Source organism: Mercenaria mercenaria, chromosome 14, assembly GCF_021730395.1.
Source record: "Mercenaria mercenaria strain notata chromosome 14, MADL_Memer_1, whole genome shotgun sequence".
Classification (NCBI taxonomy): Eukaryota; Metazoa; Mollusca; class Bivalvia; order Venerida; family Veneridae; genus Mercenaria; species Mercenaria mercenaria.
This window is the reverse complement of record NC_069374.1, coordinates 17,168,138-17,188,798: the sequence shown is the minus strand read 5'-3', so window position 1 is coordinate 17,188,798 and position 20,661 is coordinate 17,168,138. Positions and strand designations below refer to the sequence as shown.

The 20,661-nt window shown below is 35.0% G+C and overlaps 2 protein-coding genes across 4 annotated transcripts; one reads left to right on the top strand and one right to left on the bottom strand.

Moving 5' to 3' along the window:
- Positions 1 to 3,034: 3,034 nt before the first annotated feature.
- On the top strand, positions 3,035 to 8,495 carry LOC123526457 (uncharacterized). 2 transcript variants are annotated; one of them, XM_045305613.2, is made up of 9 exons: positions 3,035 to 3,241; positions 3,672 to 3,839; positions 4,453 to 4,558; positions 4,960 to 5,082; positions 6,019 to 6,096; positions 6,331 to 6,391; positions 6,856 to 6,971; positions 7,365 to 7,476; positions 7,879 to 8,495. In XM_045305613.2, the coding sequence occupies exons 2-9, from the start codon at positions 3,700 to 3,702 to the stop codon at positions 8,091 to 8,093; spliced, it is 951 nt and encodes a 316-aa protein (XP_045161548.2). In that variant the 5' UTR covers positions 3,035 to 3,241; positions 3,672 to 3,699; the 3' UTR covers positions 8,094 to 8,495. The 2 variants fall into 2 exon arrangements, with proteins under 2 accessions (XP_045161548.2, XP_045161549.2); XM_045305614.2 differs by having other exon boundaries at positions 3,667 to 3,839.
- A 145-nt stretch (positions 8,496 to 8,640) lies between these two features.
- LOC123526456 (ultra-long-chain fatty acid omega-hydroxylase-like) lies at positions 8,641 to 18,566 on the bottom strand. 2 transcript variants are annotated; one of them, XM_053522987.1, is made up of 11 exons: positions 18,112 to 18,565; positions 17,650 to 17,797; positions 16,559 to 16,740; positions 15,761 to 15,885; positions 14,803 to 14,865; positions 14,259 to 14,382; positions 13,700 to 13,832; positions 11,815 to 11,944; positions 10,945 to 11,223; positions 9,601 to 9,666; positions 8,641 to 9,130 (listed from the first exon to the last, which is right to left on the bottom strand). In XM_053522987.1, the coding sequence occupies exons 1-11, from the start codon at positions 18,319 to 18,321 to the stop codon at positions 9,028 to 9,030; spliced, it is 1,563 nt and encodes a 520-aa protein (XP_053378962.1). In that variant the 5' UTR covers positions 18,322 to 18,565; the 3' UTR covers positions 8,641 to 9,027. The 2 variants fall into 2 exon arrangements, 1 of the variants encoding a protein (XP_053378962.1); XR_008366996.1 differs by having other exon boundaries at positions 9,014 to 9,130; positions 9,530 to 9,666; positions 18,112 to 18,566.
- Positions 18,567 to 20,661: the final 2,095 nt, after the last annotated feature.

The following is a 20,661-nucleotide window of genomic DNA, read 5'->3' as shown; positions in this document are numbered from 1 at the left end:
GACGGTGACATTGGGACTGAAAATGGTTTCCGGTCAAGAACTGTAGAAGGCCTGGAATCCAGGACTGTTAATCAGTAGATGAGCGCTATCATTTGTGGGGTCAGTAGGTAAAGCTCAAAGTCATAATAAGTCTAGTAATTGAGTTTGAAAAGTAAAAGAGCCGAGTACATCCTAGATCAAGCTACCGTTGTAAGTACCCACGTATCATATACGTCTGCCTTTGCTTCTTTTTCATATCAGCTTAAAATAACTACGAATTAAATTGAAACAAAAAACTGTTTATGTATCGGGACATAAATATTAATCCAAATCGGTACGGACAAAGGCAAAATACGGAGTTGCATTTCCACCTAGAAACAATCGGACTGTTAGTATTTACTGGAGAGAAACATGCTGTATGTTTTAAAGACTATTTGTAAGTATATTAAACTTTGTTGTTTTATTACTAATTGCATGAAAACTTGCACACACCTGCGGGTATCTGACAATGTGAAAGTGAAACCCCGCGTAGAATATGCTTTATACTTTCATACCAGAAAAGGTTCTTGAAATAACACAGCCAGACAGTTTAGGAAACTGCCCGTTGAAAACAAAGAAAACGCTTTTAATTCAAAACAAAGAACATACAGCACAACCTTTAAACATAAATCCACGGAAATGAATCCAATGAATATTTCTTTTGGCACATGTGCCATGGTTGCCAAAAACACCCTCATGAGAAAAAAACTCCCGCGAGAGGACCGAGGTTCTGTCAACCGCCTATTTTAAAATTAAGTTAGTGTTTTTAAAAGAAAATCATTTCTTTGTTTAATGCAAAATATTTTAGCTTTTTATTAAAGCGATTCGTTAACTTTTTATGCGATTACTTTATCTCAAAAGTCGGTAAACTGTGGGTGCTGTGAAAGTAACCAACGGTACAATTTTATTTAGATATGAATTTTGCGAGAACTTAAATATTGTGCACAAGACTGTAAACCGTTGAAACGTTTTTGAAATAACATTCTTCTTGCTTATTTACCAATATCTAACACGTGTATTCTCTCACTGATATCTCTTCTTTCAGTGTCATGTCATGTACATTCTATGTCAACCTAGGTGAAACATTTTACCGCGACTGCGAGCGTTTAACTAAAAAATCTGAGTTTAAAAAGTAAATGAGCTTAAACATATTAATCTGGACTTTGGTATAATTAAAGTAGAAATAAATAAAACAATGTACTTTACGGAACTGTATCGCCTTTGATCATCAAGTGACTATGTTATCCGGGGGAAGTTGATACTGCAGTAGTAGTTAAAGGGGCATGCCCCTAGATTAACATAAAAAGTTCTCTTTTTATTTTGAATTGTTAAAACATAGCGAAAATGACTGGTATTGTTAAAAAGCATATTTAGCATTTGTATGATTCGAAGTACAGCTGAAATCCTTAGATATTACAACCAAATTGCCACATAGTGAATATCGCTGTTGAGAGTTTTCTACATTTTTTGAGTAAAAGTGTTTTGTTGTACTGTAGATAAGACGCAAGTAATCACTTATTGCAACTTTCTAAATGACTGAACTATGAATAAGACTCAAGTGGTCCCTAATTAGATTTACCAATTCTCTATAGATAAGATTTAAGTAATCACTTATTTCAGTTACTAGTTTCTATAAATTTAAAATACTGAAACTTTATAGATAAAGTGGTGATCACTACTAACAGTTACCAGTTTTTACAGTTACCAGTTTCTAAATTACTGAAACTTTATAGATAAGACCGGTGGTCTAGTGGTAACACGCTTGGTTGTCAATCCAGAGGTCCGGGGTTCTAATCCCGGTCCAGGCACTGGAAATTTCTGAGTGCTCTTAAAGTGTTTCCCACCACTAAGAGGCCTGTACTGGTTCTTCCCAGGAAAGACGGCTTCGCGCGTATCGGTTCTATACACCGGGCACGTTAAAAAACCAGATTGTCTATTCGCAAAGAGTTAGGCTAAGTTAGCCGGACAGGCCTGTATCTAAATCTGTTCTCTCTATCTGTTCTGGGGGCTTTATCTCACTCTGTCCCTCTGGTCAGATCGCTCTGAGTCTGTTCTAGTAGAGGATGAATTTCGCGCCCTGTGTGGCTGCGTTTCTATATGTAAAGCGCCTTTGAACGTGTTTATCATGAAAAGGGCGCTATATAAATCTGGTATAATAATAATAATAATAATAATAATAGTAATAAGACTGAAGTAATCACTTGTAACAGTAACAAGTTTCTTAATTTAAATAAGACGCATACACCTACCAGTTTCTGAATTCAGACAAACTGTATGGAAAAGACGCAAGTAATTACTTTTTACAGTTACTTGTTTCTAAATTACTGAAACTTGTTGATAAGGCGCAAGTAATTACTTAGTAATCACTTTGTACAGTTACTTGTTTCTAAATACTGAAACTTGTTGATAGGACGCAAGTAATTACTTTGTACAGTTACTTGTTTCTAAATTACTGAAACTTATTGATAAGACGCAAGTAATCACTTTGTACAGTTACTTGTTTCTAAATTACCGAAACTTGTTGATAAGACGCAAGTTATCACTTTGTACAGTTACTTGTTTCTAAATTACCGAAACTTGTTGGTAAGACGCAAGTAATTACTTTGTACAGTTACTTGTTTCTAAATTACTGAAACTGCATGGAAAAGACGCAAGTAATCACTTTGTACAGTTACTTGTTTCTAAATTACTGAAACTGTATGGAAAAGACGCAAGTAATCCCTTTGTACAGTTACTTGTTTCTAAATAACTGAAACTTGTTGATAATACGCAAGTAATTACTTTTTAGTTACCATTTTTAAATTTAAAACACCGATACTTTATAAATAAGACGCAAGTAATCGCGTATTACAGTTACTCGTTTCTAAATTACTGAAACTTTTATCTACAACACGTAAGTAATCAGTTATTACAGCTTTACTAACTGAAGACAGCCTTTTATAAACTTCGAACAAATTACCATAAATCTTGAGGTGTGTAGCTTTAATGTACGATACGCTCATATGATCAGACTGATATGATGTATAATAATAATAATAGAAGATAAATTCACCAACTACAATATATGTATGTTTCATAAAACATGTTCTGACCGATTTTGTTGACATTTGTGAAGAGTATCTTACCATTATCATACCGTTTGTTATTGTTTTTATTTTGGACTTGGTGCTACAGTATTTGGAAAGGTGTTAAGGTTATTAAAGCGTGCAGGGGTACACATTACGTAAGTTATTCGACATTTTTTAAAATTTTGATTACATGTTTGGTAACAATGTTTAGATGACTTTGTGTATATATTTCATCACAAAAGAATGGATATGAATTAACTTTTCATTACATTTTACAGCAGGAAGTTTTTTATGATTATTTTACACATTGTAATAGTATACATTGTAGTTTAAATCGACTTTCTACTTCCTACTCCTATTAAGACCGCCTATTTTCGGAAGATATTCTATCACTGAAAATCTGAAAAATACAGTACACTGTGTATGCTGTATAAATATATACCCAGTGATGAATTTTCGAACTGATTTTTTAGACTTATTTTGTGGGAAATATAAAACATCATGGAAATGAATTTCGTAGCTGTTGTTCAAATTTAAGCTTCTAAAATATTATTGATTACCAGACAAATTTTTTTTAAAGAACAGTTCAGATTATATCAAAGCGATAGAACCCATGGTAGACATCAGGATGCCATCCGAGGAAAACCATATTTTCGAAGAAAACACGTGTCCCGGAAGTGTTAATGCAGCAGACGATGATGTTTGTTTGCTAGGCAGTTCAGTACACATGCCGAAACCAGACGTGGAGAAAAAGTAAGCATACAGTGCAACGTACAAATGCTACTTTAGTTCGTGCAAAATATATTATAGTAAAACTTGAGTTACATACGTTCCAATAAGTAATCTCAATAGTTAATAGGTAATACTTAATCGAGCGTAATCACTTCCTTGGATCTTCTGTACAGGCACTGAGTTTGAAAAACCAGTCTCATAATGCAATTTCATTGGTCAATTTCAAAACAGGAACAACCAATCAGGTGCTAGAGTTATGAAGACCTATTTCCTTCTGAGCCTCGTAATATGAATTCAGTATACACTCAGCCCTTACCCTGCTAAATTTATACAATGAACTTGTCTTATAATCTTTCATTTTGGCAGTATCAAATGTTAAAAGGGGTCCTTACCAAGTAAAAAAAAATACTACTGAATGGCGAACAGTGCAGATCTTGATCAGACTGCACGAATGTGCAGGCTGATCATGATCTACACTGGTCACAAAGGCGAAAGCACGATAAGGGTTTGGTTTTGACAAATTATTTTATCAGAGCTTCCTATCAATGTATATAATTATACAATTAGTATAACAAACTTTTCATAGAGACTTCATCATAACGTGGCATTGTTCTTGTAAAATGTTATCTTTTAGAGAAACGAGAGTTGAAATGTCTTTGATAGAAGCTGCGAGATTGATTACGTACCTCAACGATGCCTCAGATCTGTTGTCCAGACATGTAGATGAACTTCAGTATATCGTAAGTTAAAACTTACTTCTTTGTGATTAATGTGTTCTATAGAGCTTTTTGAAACATCATCAGAAGTGACGATATAATTGTCGGTCATACACTTATTATCAAGAAAGTAATGAACGGTAACTTCTGACAGGACATGTTCGTCATCTTTTCGTGTGCAACGTTTCTTTGTGATGTTTTGCCTATATTTACATTTATTTCTATGTACTCGTTTCTCTCTGTTCACTCTATAGATATTTTTTTATTTTTTGGCTATTCTTAATTAATTCTAATGGAAACTAGCCAAGCAAGCTTCATCGAGAATACGCAGTTATTGTAGGGAAAGCCAGAAAAAAAAACAGGAAGATGTTTTCAGCTTTGGGAGGCTTTGGTATGCAAGTTCAACAATATTATTTTATTTCCAGGAAATGCAGAAAGAAACACCAATGTTTCAGCGTTGTCATTGTACAAACATGAAGACGGCTATGTCCAAAATGATAAGTAAGTTTACCGGAGCAAAAGGAATATCTGCAACAGTAATATTACAGGTACTATCACCAAATTTCAATTTAGTTTCATTTGCTTTGGTATCTGAATTATTTAATTAGGGGAAATAAGCAAGATTGGAAAGCATGTATATGTGATTTGGTCGACAGAAGACATTGGTCCGTTCATGATAGTTGTAGTAATGAATACTTTCCGTTTAAGGTAATTCTGAACAGTCATTTATCGAGAGGACCAGCATATTCAAATCACGTCAAGCACATGACCCTATCTTTTTACTGGCTGAATTTCCTTCGGATACAATGACACTTTTTTATCAAAGCCTTGAGACGTCTGGTGGTTGCGGGTTTTGGTAGATTTATTTTCTGTTTAAATGCCAATCTATAAATATACATGTATGAGAAACAAAATACAAATGTGCCTCATATCTAAGATGAACTCTACCTGGCCTTACATATTAATCTTAAATTCAGTTGAATCAATGATTAATCATGGCTGATACCTTATCACTGATATGAGTCTTTATAACTAAAAGTACAATGATTAACATGGCTGAATAGTTATCACTGTAGATCATATAATCTAAATGGTCATGTGAAGATACAGGCTGAATTAAAACTGCTTGTCATATGATAATTCATCCGCATTGTTCATGAATGGGACTATTTTGTGTAGCACATGAACATCCTTTGAATGTTATTAGGAATAAAATAAAGATGCTATATGATTGTCAGAAATACACTTGTAACTTTGGTAGCGGGGTAAACCCGCAACCAAAAATATTGTTTAATGATTTTATCGAAATTTAGCGCTAATAAGTTTTAGAAATTAAAAAAAAAAGTCCGGCTTTGGAAAACATTTTTGGGTGTACTCATGGCCAAAATATACATAAAACTAGACTTACAACCCGCTACAAAGGGTGTGGGTAAATTCTAAAATATTTTGTATAATAAATATGTTTGTTCATGTTGTAATTGCAGCTGGTTTGTATTATAATGTTGGCGTTAGTGGACTGCCTGCCGAAAAATGACGACGATAAACAATTAGCATTAAAATACGTGAGATATATCTAGTTTTCTTTGTGTCATATTATTAGAGTAAATATAGTTTGTTCTTTAACTAGGTAAAAGAAAGAACTATTCATTGAAATTAGTATTAAAACTTGATTAATCGACACCTCCCAGTCCAGTTTCAACTGAGTAAATGTACTTCGAGAAGGCAATAGTTCAAATTGATAAAGATTGTAATTATCTGTCTTCAATTGTAGGACTGACATTTTCTGTTACTTTCAGGGTTCCATAGCCATGTTGTTTTTACAGACACTAAATCTCATAGTCGTTATTCTCATCTCAGGTAGGCAAAATTGTTAAATATCAACTGGATAAACTGGCGAGGCTGATTTTTATGAGGATGTTCAAGTACTACGAGTATGACATTGAGCAGAAAATAATTTTAAAAAAGGATTGCTCACGATATTTATGGCTTATCAATGAGGCAGATAACATTTTTTTTGACGCGCAGTTACACACTGTTATTTTTTTATTTAGCAAAAAAAAAACCCTATACATTAGATTAATATTTTGGTCAAATATTGAAATGTTCATCGCTTTTACATTTTTAAAGACGATATTGAAAGTTGTTTTACTGGTTTCAATGATTTAAGAAGAACTGGGAGACAGAAAGAACAAAAGAACAAGGTCTTGACTCTGAATCGACGTTTAACATTTAGTTCATAAAATACTCAGCTTAATTACCACAATATCTTAGTGTCAAAAGAGTGTCACGCTCTTTAATAAATGACATGTTTCTTGTTACAGTTCAGTTGTTGAGTCAGATTCAGAAAAGGGAGGTAACTAGGATCCTGCTGGCACAGTCATATATAGCTACCGTTCTTCTCTTCTCCGGCATCTATACGGCGTCATACAGAATGGATGTGAGTTGTTGCATGTCTTGAATACAATTTGATCTATTTTTGTTGACAGAAAAAAGTATGTAATGTTGACTGTTAAAGGATTTAAGACAAAAACAGCTATTTATTTGCAGAAAGAGTGAAAAAAATATTATGCCACGGAAGCGTCTTGGTGCCAAATCAATGTTCAGTATAAAAAACCGAGTAACTCGTCTTTTTATAATAAACACTAGTCCGCTCCGTAGTGTATATACTTTATATACATTTGTAGTAACATAAAGAAACAGCTTTTTAACTTTGATTATTAATCTGAACAGACTTATAGCTATTTTAAATCTTAATATGATTCTCAGAAGCTATAAAATGTATGTTTACATTACTGCATACAGGTATATAAATATGTTAATTATATTTTAGCCTCGATCTTGGAAATTTGTATCTGACGCCGAAGAGAACTTAAGTCCCGTGATGATAGTCACGTTGTACACGAGATTTCTATTCTTCTCCGTCTCCACGGCAACGCTGTGTGGTAAAAAAATCTTTTAAATGACATTACATAACACTCGTCATAACCAGTTTTCTATGAAAATTGTGCGTTTGTTGTTTCCAAACTGAGGGCATTTATCATACGAACAAAAACGAGCTTCGTAGAAACTTATACTGCCTTTATCACTTTCTTCTTACCGAAATATGCAAAGTTAGATTGATGGGTACATTAACTTAATGATTAAGTAGACTTATACAATATTTTGCAGAAAATAAAAGGTTACTTATTCAAGTCATATAATCTATATAGGCATATATCCCATAACCACTTGTGTGTGTAAAATTTTGATATTTATATAAGTGTAGACTCTAAAACAAGGAAACTTTATCTTACGGAATCATCTTTTTTCTTGAAAGGTCAAATTGTTTCCGTATTATCTTCCAGGCGCAGCCGACGCTTTACCAAAGGAATGGTACACGAGTTTGTTCGTTTCCGCCCAGATGTTGCTCAGTTTTATGTACTTTACTTCGGTGCTGGGAACCACTCTAAGCAAGCGCAGACGACCAGCACCAAAAGCAAAAATACTTTCAAAAGAATTGGTGAGGTTTCAAGAAAATCAAGGACGTAAAGTGTCGAAAACTTTCACGGAAATCTCGTGATCAAGTTGGCAAAGCGCTTGTTGAGAGGCCATTTGCTTCCAAAGGAAGTACCTACAGAACTTGTAACTTTTTTTATTGAAGTAAACTAAACTAAAATACCAAAAGAGCATAATAGGCATCGGCGCACGTGCATTGTTTTGTTGATTGCCATCCAGTATACACTTGCACGCAGTAAAAGGATTGTGTTGTATTTTACATACACCAGGCACAATAACTAGAAAGACGATAACAGTGTGTGGTATTTTATGCAATATCATGCACCGGGTGTCCAATGTTTAAAAAAACAAGCTTTTTTATGATTTTCATCTAATCTTTATTGAAAGAGAAAGAACTATACACACAGAGTCAATCATAGACTTGAATGAAAAGATCGAAAAGCAATTAAAATACAACACAGCAGTACGAGTTTATTCTTTTGTTTCATCTTTTCCGTAACACGGGTTTTCCTTGACTTCCCTTTAAGCATTAGACAATACTGTTGATATTATGCATCATTCAACAAGCAGTATCCAGTTGTTGTTTTGGGATCTGTTAGAAACGCCGTAAGCTGTTTTTATTAAGTCGTCATAAAGTTTCTTACATTTGCGATAAGATATCCAAAAAAATAAAAGATTCATTTATTTCATTTTCCATATGAAAGCTTTAAACAGTCTTAGTTTGTATAGGAATAATATGCTTATGTGAATATTTTTTATATATAATGCTGGAGAAAATTATTCATGGGCCAAAATGTAGGGGCCTACAAAGGGTCCCATGAAAATAGCATTTCTGCTGTAAGATCTTCAAAAATCAAAATGTTCATACAATCCCCTAAGAGACGCTTATTACAAAAACTCCTGTACATGACTTATTGAATCAAACTGCAGTTCAAAACAGATAGCTCGACTGTAAAGCAGGGACCGGTCCATATTGTATTTTACATCCGATCATCAGGCTAAAATCGTTTTGTACAGTACATCATGATTCCAGTTTCTGTTCGTAAAGTTGCCGCGATCTTCATCTGTACCACGTGGTATGGATCAAGATGGAACGAAAACCTGAAAGATAACAATTGCTGCATACCAGTAGTGCGTTCCTCCACCAAAAGCTCTAAGGTCGCTATATGACCTATAGTTGTGCCGACGTGATGTTAAGCTGACCCCTACCCTAACCACGCTACTTAAATAAAAAGCCCAAACAATTCAATAAATCGTACTCGTGCACCACTTGACACTGGTTTTGAAACCTTTGGTCAAACTTTTCTATCTGTTTCGTCACTTGAAACTCATGCACCGGTTAAACATTTTTCACATCAGATGTACTCTTAATCTCGTAACTAAATAATTATAGCCTATAGTTCTTTGAAGAAATCGCACATTATGATAATTATAAAATATTTGGTTAATAATCATTGAGGATATTGTCAAACAATGCTTAGTCTCAAATATTTCTGTTACCTCGAATAAACAAATTGTCATTACTACTTCTGCTTTAACTCACTATCAGTATGGGGGAAAAACGATTTTACCGTCGAAGTAGTCGTGCCAGGATCACCTTTTCTTCATTCAGGGCAAAATGTTGACCGATACAATTTCTGAAAAAGAAAAAAAAACAAAAAAAAAAACATTGATAAAATCAAAGTTACGTCGCAATAAGTTCGATTTATTACAAACTCATTTATAAACTCCGTTAATTGATTACAACGGAACCTGAAACGTTACTATTTTTCCATACTGACGTCCAAACTTCATATCGGGTACGTGACGTCATTTTCACGTGTGTCGTCGCGTGTAAAATGTCTTTAAGGTAGTTCTGCACGTTTGATAAACCGGAAGTGACGGCGTAACGTCATTTATCCGGAAAACGTAGAATAAAGCCTGGATTCGGCGTACGGAAATGAAAATCATTTTATGAATTAGTGACAACCTGTGGGTGAATTTATTAAAATGGCATTGTTACTATATTTCTAAAGTCAACATATGATATTAAAACATAATTCATGTTAAATCATTCAAAATAATGTCTTAGAATTAGTGCGAAATAGTCGATTCACTTTAAACATGGTCAAATATCTAAAAAAAAAAAGCACACGGACCTATACATTTTATTTCCCCACATTATAGGCCATATGTTTATTTACAACCGTGAGAAGTTTCATCAAAATCTACATTTTTGGAAAATTTCTATTCGCGAAAATGTTTTGAAAGTTATGATTTTCCCATACACTTCCATTATGAAAAATTGCGTGAGGTCCAAATTTTTCAAATCAGTCTAGCAAAAAATCAAGCACACGACCCTATCTTTTTTATTTTCTGAAGTTTCTAGGTATATTCTGAAGTTTTGAAAAATCAAGAGTTTAATCAAATTCTACATTGTAGAAAAAAGTTCGATCCAAACGTGCAGAACTACCTTAACGACGATATTTTCAATTTTACTCATGTTAAAGAACAATTTACATCATTTATATAATTGCGTATATAATAACAAAGATTTTTAGATTTGCATCGGGAAATATGCACGACTTCTGTAACGGAAATATTGCGCGACTTTAGGAAGGTTCGATAGATCTATATAGACGGATTATTATTTCAGCGCGCACTGTCTGAATTCCTCTGGGTATACTTAAGTTTTATGCAGATGTAAAATAATCTAATGCATTATTTCGAGGTAGTGGTGGTAAAGGTGCCATCCGCTAAACTCGGCAGTATCAGGTTCGCAACATCCACTCCTCGTATGTTAACAATGCAGTACTAAGCGGACCCGCGAGTGACCGTCCAGCTTAATTAGATAGAATGTAAGTGTTTACCAAATAAGTTATAGCTTTCTATACTTCTAAACCAGCTTAATCAAAACGCTTATCTAAGCAACATACCTTGGTCCGGCTGAAAAAGGCACAAACTGGTAGGAGTCCATTTTTGCAACGTTTTCTTTCGAGAATCTCTCGGGTTTGTAACTCATCGGATCCTCCCACACATCTCGATTATGATGTACACCGTATATGTGCACAGTCACCGGAGTTCCCGCCGGAAATTTGCGGCCCTCTACTTCGAAATCGTGCGTAAACTCCCGTTGTATAAATGGAACTGGGCTGTAGTTTCGCAGGCTTTCTTTCAAGCACATCGTCAGGTATTCTAGCTTGTTAAGATCCTTCCTGAAATAAATGTATTAATGTAGCCTTTATCTGTGTCCTAAACACATACAATGTATCTACTGTAAAGAGAGAAAATACATTTCTTACATACCAGACTGGGATTTCTGGAGACTTCATCGGTGCTGGAATGGTGTCAGATGACGCTCATGCTGTAAATGACGCACATCTGTTTAACTGTTTGAGCGGTAACTCGGCTGAGCCTCGTTAACGCCAAAAAAACCGTTACCCTCGAGCCGGATATTCCCATCTGCACCCGTACCACCAGTGAAAGAATCTTATAGTATGTTACAACTTTTATTTCGAGCACTGAGCAGATTCTCCGTCATTCATGCCATTAGACTAGGATCAGTTTGTAAACAGAAACCCGCGTCCTGATGCAAACAATATTTTCAGACTGTAACATTTTTATTGATAATTTTTCACGGGTTGGGGTGGAGATGCAGACGGCGTTTATGTCGTTTTTCAATTACATGTATTTCATTTAAAAACGGTGATAAGCTAACCTACTATTTAGCACCAGTACTGCAAACATCGTTCTCTGCAAGTAACTGACAACTTCCCCACGTGAACCAAGGGTGAAGGGCCACTTACCATTCTATTTCTTCAGTATCTTTAGAGCTAAAAATCTCATCAATTTCCTTTTGTGCTTTCTTCTGGTATTCCGGATGTTTCGCAAGAGCATACAGAGTCCAGGAGATAGAACTCGCAGTAGTGTCATGACCTGCATGTACAAATACCGAATCAAACATTGTATACATACTTCCTGCTATCAACTATTGCAGGACCTTCCCCAGCTCATGACAGATGTCGAACAAAGGGGAAAGCAAAACAGCTTTTTAGGGGCACATCTGTGTGATTTAGTTAAAATTGATATATAAAGGAAAGAAATGTGAGTCAGTTTTAAACAGTAATGTAGACTATATACTCCCTGTGGAAATATCAAAAATTTGTAAAATAGAGCAAGGCTGTAGCAGCGCTTTATATCATCAGCTTATAGAAACAAATAGTTATCCATTAAATTGTGGCTTTTTTAGTACTTTAGAAACTCTGTCTGCGCTTATCTTATATATTGATAACGGATGGTCAAAAATTACACATAGAGGCATGACCCTTTAAGCTTTATTTACTATGAACAGTGCTGTATTAAGTTCAGGAGGAATGGAAGCATCATATAAATATAAGGGTCTTTGTACTGTGTTAAGTTAAGAGGTCCAGTTTATCAATCTTAACAGTTATTGTCTTTCTCTCTTTCTCCTCAGGCACGTGTCCAGGTGGGGGGCCAGGGGGCCCCCCCCCCCCCCCCCCCCCCCAGCTGGCTGGCTAGTTACGATTTTTATTACTATGGGCCCCTCAATTAACAAATCTATACACCAGCGTAATTGGCTTGCACAGGCTAAAGAGCCATAAAACCGTGTCCGGTAGTGAAAATTAGCCCCAGGCATGTTACAGGTAAAAGTTTATCTGTACATGCTTCATTGACCGCTCGCTTTTTAAACGCGGTACTTGATTGGGTAGTGGGTAGTTTTTCATTATATTTGCTTAGAACACAAGAAATGCAGAAAAAGTTCAAAAAATATTTTTGTGTTTTTATTCATTTTGTTATTAATACTTATTTGTGAACTTAGTAAATCATTTTTCTACAAATCATGTCATTTTTGTATATCAATTTTGAGCAGTTTTCGACAACTTTCTTTTTAATGAAATTACACATAATTTTTTTTTTTAAATAATTAGAAAAAAGTTTTTTTTTTTATATTATGATTAAAAGAAAAGGATAGAATGAATGAAATTTTATTCAATTGATTAAAATGTAGTATAATTATTGCTGACAATCATATAGACTGGCATCAGTCGTTAGAGTCATTAAATGTAAAGCACCTGGCCATAAAATCAATCCTTTCTGATACCACTTTCTGAAAAAAAGTTTACAATATCTCTTGCCTCTGTCTCTAACTGCTGAGATGAGCCTAGAGAGAAAATGTTTTTCTGAGAAAATATCAGTGTCAGTATGAAGAAATTAATATTATTACAGATTATTTGATCTCAACAGACTTTGTAAGTCTAACAATCATATAGATCTAGTTTGTTTTATTATGATAAATAAAGTTGATTTTCAAACCACTAGCTTCTTTATTACTGGTAGCTGGTTATACATTGGATTGGTAGATATCAGAGCCAATACACTGAGACCTGGGTATCATACAGAAAAATGAAGTCCATACACAATAGACTTTTCCTTAAATATATAATACATTCATGCATCCTTAAAGGTGTTTCAGGTAGCAGGAAAATGCATCTTTTCATGTACCATATTAAAAAAATTTCGACATCAGGAGGGGATACCCCTCCCGAACCCACCCCACGTTCCCCCCCCCCCAGCAAAGAAATCCTGGACACGGGCCTGACTCCTATATTTAATTGCCAGATTTACACGCGCATGATTTTTAGAAAAATAATTAAAACAGTCAAGTTTTACCTTCAAACATAAAAGTGTCCACTTCATTTCTGATGTCCAGCAAAGACATTCCATTTCCCTCCTCGTCCGTCGCTGTGAGAAGTATGTCAAGAAAATCTAAATATTTGCCTTCTGCAGGTTTTATAGATCTTTCCTGTAATGAATTGTGGAGTAAATTACGAACATACTTATGTATCAAGACATAAAACGGGCATTTTTTCAGAAGTTGACACGTATGACTGTTTACTTTAATCGCTTTGAGATCTACGGTCATACATAAGCTTTAGTAGTATCTTTAGATAGTTGACCTGTAATGACACTCGGAAATTTCCGTGCCATTACGAAATCTCTGATGTTTTTTCGGCATGCTTCGGCCTTAACAGAAAACTGATTTTCATAACAAACGGAAATGCCGAAATGCCGGTCTGGATCCATGCTGGTCGCAAATGCACTATGTTGGTTTTCTCATGGTACGGCTCATTTTATTTATATGCATATGTTGTTGTTGTAAGATGCAATACATGCATCATCATGCTATCTTACTTCTCAATTTCTGAAAAAAATGTATCACGTGACTAACCAATGCTTTTTTCCGTTCTTTGATCACCTCTTCTGCTACACCATGCACATAATCGCAGTACTTCTTGAAGCGGCGACCAATAGGTGTTAAATAAAAAATGAAATCCGGGTACAACATGAGGCGCCTGAAATAAATGGTTTTAAAGAGATAAAACATATATTGATAGGCTCTGTTTATACGCAAAGAAGCGTTCCAAAATATAACAAAACTTTCAACTGGAAGAACATTCGAATAAAATATTTATTGCGGTGCATGTGATTTTTACAAAGTTGTTTTTTCTCATCGTATAAGACGGGCAAGACTGAATTTTACCAACGAATACATTGCTCTTCCGTGATATATGTTATTAAATCGCCGTAAAATGCATCTCATTCGCTCATTCTTTTCGCGTCTCTTTTTCCTAACGTTCTAAAACAAATTTCTTCTCAAATGACCTGTTTGAAATGTTATTTTTTACATTCATCAATCTAATGTTATGTTCCTTTTTACTAAGCCAGAGTCGATAAAATGAGCAAGCCAGTCTTGTAAATAAGATTGTACTAACTTTTCCCTCTTCCACCATATCTCTGACAGTTCATTTACAGCAGTAAGATATGGATGTGCAGACCTGTAATAAAAGAAAAACGTTATCAGCATCGACATAATACTGATATTACCTACCCTTGTTTCTGATGTACTTTTTATCTCCATTTACTTGGGTACTCACATTTGATATATAAACATATTCTCTGACTTCTGATGTAAAATCTTACGGTTCTGCATACCCCGAATTTTCTAGCATAATTTGGGTTCTGATATTTGATATTACCTCTCCTGGCTTCTGACATAAAAATTACCTTAATCTACAAAGGTAATTAAATTTGTTATTACATGTATACCCTGGCTTCTGACATAAAAATCACTGCATTTACAAGGGCAATAACATTTGTCTTCGTGCATAATAGTCGCTATTTACAAGGGTACTGGCATTCGACATTATCTGCCCTGGCTTCTGACATAGATATCATTGTACGTGCAAGGGTACTGACATTTGAATATACCTGCTCTGGCTTCTGACATAAAATTAAGTTTAATTAAATTTAATTACAAGGATACAGACATTTGAATTTATGTACTCTGGCTACTGACATAAAGTTAAGTTTGTTTACAAGGACGCAGACATTTGAATTTACTTTGTTTCCAAAGATACAGACATTTGAATTTATGTACTCTGGCTACTGACATAAAGTTAAGTTTATTTACAAGGGCGCAGACATTTAAATTTACTTAATCTGGCTTCTGACATAAAATTAAATTTAATTAAGTTTATTTACAAGGATACCGACATTTTAATTCACCTACTCCGGCTTATGACATAAAGTTAAGTTTATTTACAAAGATACAGACATTTGAATTTACATACTCTGTCTTCTGGTATAAAATTAAGTTTAATTAAAAGGATACTGACATTTTAATTCACCTACTCAGAGTGGCTTATGGCTTATTTACAAGGGTACTCTTACCCTGGCTTCTGGCAATCGGTTTCGTAGGAAAATGCGCAGCGTAGTATCACATCGAGCGTGCAGCGACTGATGTTTGTAAACACCTCAAAGTCTTCATTTCCTTCCGCGTACTTATCCAAATTGTCCTTGAAAATGATAATACAACAATGTAGATAAAGTATTTTTACATTCCGCATGTCATTTTGCAATTCTACCATATAGTTTTAACACAGAACATGAATATATGGGTTAATTTTTTAAGGTAATTATGCATGTTTGTATCATCTTCATCAAACAAGGAAATCAAATTCTGTTCAAATTCCATTGTCTATCATCAGGGAAATTTAGCGGTAACACAGATGGTATACATACATGTGTGTCTGATTTTTCGATTATGGAACTTTAAACGGGCTTTATAATTGTCTTGAAAAATTTCTAATTTAAACATAATATTGGGTATAGAAAAATTTTGCAAAGTTGGTTCAGAAATTTACAGATACACAACTACAATCCCAAAATTCAACTTCGCCTGATTCTATTACATTTAATATTTGGAAGTGCTGTACGAACCAACTTTTATACTTACAAAATCTATCTGTATATTATAAGTATATATAAATGTAACAGTATATAAACATACGGGTGGAACGAAGTTCCTGTTTTTAGAATAGCGACGGCAATTAATTTGTATTAAACTTTAATGAAAAATGACACCTTTCCACCAAAATTAGTACGTAAGATACTGAACAGTAAACAAAAGTCGTGGAACAGAAAATTAATCTGGTAATTCTAGAAGTTTATTTTGAACAATTACTTTACCATAAGCTTCTCGGCGGCTTCGTTGTAAATATCTACATATGGTTTCAGAATATCAAAATGGAATGCCGGCGTCAACAGCCGCCGGGATCGAGCCCATCTTGCTCCGTCGGCAATCAGCAGTCCTCTCCCGAGCCAAGGCAATCCAAATCGGTACATACCGCCGAAACTTGTCGGTTTGGGTTCTAGATCAAAATATAAGTTTTATTTTACACTGCCGCTCTTTTAACAGTCAAATATAAAGTTCGCACGATATGACTTTTCTTTGTTTTGTTTAAGCTGATCTGTTCAACCCGACTTTTACAGAAAGGTCTTACAACACACGTTAACTACGCTCGATGTTCCCGGACTTGTTGTCAGTACCTGCATCTAAGAAAGAGGTCGAGGAGCTCCCAGTCTAATTGCGCCCCCATCGGGATTCGAATCCGCGATCTCCGGACAAGAAGTCAGACGCTATACCCTTACTTGCCTTGCATAAAAATTATGGCAAAATTCAATTGTAATAAATGAAAGTAAGTACTTTGTCAAAACCTTGGCATCTATAAATTCGAAAATGAATTTTTAAAAGAAACGTTCCTCTTAAAGAGTTTTGTGATCACTCTCAAATATCCAGTATCAACTAAGTTGCTTCTGAGTTTTAAAAACTGACCAATGGTAAGGTTGGATTCCGAAACTGGTCTCCAAAGTTTTGCCTTTTTCATATGATAAGTGACTGCATCGGTAGCCTTGTGGTAGAGCGCTCGCTTCGAGTGCGGGAGGTCGTGGGTTCAATCCCTGCCCGCGTCATACCAACGACGTAGCTTCCTCGCTTGGCGCTCAGCATTAAGAGGATAGTACTAGGATTGGTCAGCCCGGTGTCAGTACAATGTGACTGGGTGGAGTATCACGTCACGTGTCTACGGCGTGATATTCCAGTGAGGCAGCACTATATAGTTGGGCATTGTGCTCACTGCTACAAGTAGACACCGTCGTTTATATGACTAAACAATTGTTGAAAAAGACGTTAAACCCGAACACACATATAATAAGAAATAGCCTAGCTTTAGAATCCTTTTATACAACAGCGGAAACATGAATGAAGAATAAAATAATACCAGATGTTTTCATAACCGCCTTTACTGTGGTTGGATGATTAACGATGACAGTCACTCTGGCTGGGCCGACCCACAAGCAAAAATATCGGCGGAACTTTGATCCCAGTCCAAGTATAAACTTTATTCTCTCTGACGGTAATTTGGGGAACTACAAAAAAATAAAATCTGTTTTTCACTAGAGATTTTCATCCAAGCTAACCATGCAATCGACGTGTTTTTTTCTTTTGTTTATCTAGAAATTTTGTCTTTTTTTGTATATCTCTGTAACAACAAATACGTATTCTTTTAGTCTTCGACAATTTATAACTGGCATTAATAAAGCGGTTCATAGAATGCTGCCAATTTATAATTATATCCGTATTTCTTTATACATGTACAACAAATTAATATTCTCAAATCCATGAATGCACTGTCACAATGGAAATGATATAATAAAGTATTGACTGGCTTCAAAGTACTTACCAGATGAAGGTGTCCATAGAACCAATGTCGTCCTGTTGGTCCCGGAACATTTTTAAAGTACACATTCAGTTTTCTAACCTGACTGATCAATCCTAGAACCTTATAAAGAAGGAATGTCCCAGTTAACACTGACAAACTTGTTAATATCACTGACTCTGTAAGATTCCAAGAGCTGGGTACAATATTTGATACTGTAGTACTCCCAAACATTGTTTTCTTCTAAAAATTACTCAAATGCTAGTAATCCAGGAGTCGATGAATATAGCAACTACTTATGTAATAAGATCTATCTCTGAAGATATATTTCGCTGTAAATACCAATTTTACTACATTTTAGATACTAAATTTGGTATTTCATCAAGGATGTATCAAAATCAAATGTTGAATTATTTTATCTCGTGTATATTTACATTATCTGAACTTAAACTGATACTAGTCCAGTAATCGAAATTTTGTAACCGTTTCTGGACTGGACACGTGAGTTCACGCTGATATTAGTGTTAATGTGACCATCTTGTTATAAATATTTCTACATTTAAACCTGTACTAAAGACTGCCGCCTCATAATAAAAACCGCTTCATAATAAAATCCGCCACAGCTTCTAGTATATAACATGCTTTGAAAGGTCTTAATTAATTTTCTCTTCCTGTAAATCAGTTTACATTTACCTGTTCTAAAAGTCCATCGGTTAACAAAGACCCTTTATCATTTCTCAAGACTGTTCTTTAGGGTTGATTGTAAAGGAAAATTCCATCCTTAAGAATAATGATGAAATAAACCGATTGTAAGTGCCTCAGTGGCTAAACCTTACACTGATTTACCATTTCTCTGAAATTCATTTTGTTTGTTTTTGGTTAAAACGCCATTTTTGACAGTATTTCAGTTATGAAACGGTTGGCAGTTAACATGACCAGTGTTCCTGGATTCGGTAACAGTACAAACCTGTTCTCCGCAAGAAACTGCCAACTTCCCCACATGAATCAGAGGTGGAGGACGAATGTTTCAGACACAACGTCTTTTATTAAATCGCCGTCAAGAACATACGCCTCGGCCGAGGATCAAACTCAAGACCCCGCAATCCATACATCTGCGCTCTCCCTACTGAGCTAAGCGGGCGGGCTTCTCTGTGATATATTGATTAGGATGTCGGTCGGCGTGTTAAATTTGTCGTTTTTTCGTGTTGTCGTGTTTTTGTGTTGGCGGGGCGAAATGGCAGAAATCAGTCACCATAGCCACCACTTATTCACATAAATAAGTGGATATTGTGACAGCCAGCTAGCTAAAAATAGTTTATATTGAAGACGATAGGGGCGAACTCGCATCTATGAGTTGGAGGAGAACAAAATTGATAATGTCTATTTTGAATAAATGTTAAAATTCTTGTTATCATAACATATCTGACTAACTGAAAAAAAAATCAAGATATCTAGATAACGTAAATGAATATATGGATAGCAGTAGTGGACACTAAAGGGCAGTTTTGTCCTGTTAAGATACTTAAGTTGGTAGCTCGAAACTTTTCTACTTGCTAAATGATAACTGAATAAGTGACATTTTTAGGAAAACTTCGAAATAGATAAGTGGGTATGTGGTTGGCAGAAATATGCCATCATAACCCTCGGAGTAAAACAATATAATTCGAGTTTATTCGGGGCCGGACTTCTGTTGAAATTGAACAGGGAATTACGATCCATGCTGGTTGCAAACGCACTATGTTGGTTTTCTCATGGCGCGGCTCAATTATGTATATTTGCCTTGTAAAGTTGTCTCCTATTGGTGTAATGTGTTTGCTGTGTTTGAAAACTGCCCTCTTTCATAAGATAAATTCTAGTCTATGATTACTGGCTAAAAAGAAATTATGCATTTTGGTTGATGAATATGCATTTTTGCCAGCAGAGCATTTTCATGCAAAATTAAAAAAAAAATCACTGCAGGACAATGAATATATATATATTCACTTATATTTGCCAATGTAAACACGTATATGGGCGACTCCTCGTATACTTTTAACGGGAGGATAGTGCAAGATACAGAAGACGCTAAAATTCCAGAATCGTCCCTGGTTTTTTAGCGCGACAGGTGTAAAGTGGACTTACTGGGAATAAGGTAGTGTATACTTGGGAATAAGGTAATGTTTGTCTGTTCTGATTGGTCAGTCAAGAGGAGATTTCTTTTTTTCATTTTTTTTACTGTATTTACAGTATTTTATTATACATTTTGGACAAAATTTGCTACATTTTATGTGTATTGAAAAAAAAAAGTGTTATCAAACGAATTTCTCCCGCAATGGCGTGAAACGATGTAAACAGGGGGTCATCTCATTCACGCGAAAATTACTTAAATGAAGTATCATTATTCATATGTTTTTCGTCCGATATTTTGGTGGAACTAAAATAGTTCTTGAAAAACATGTGATTAGATATACATGTTTCGATTTATGGAACACGTCATATGTATATAGGCATTAAATCTCCTGCATTGAGTGTACGCACGCATTGAATGTACACGATTAAACCTGTGTTAAACCTAACCCTAACCTTTAGTCAGTA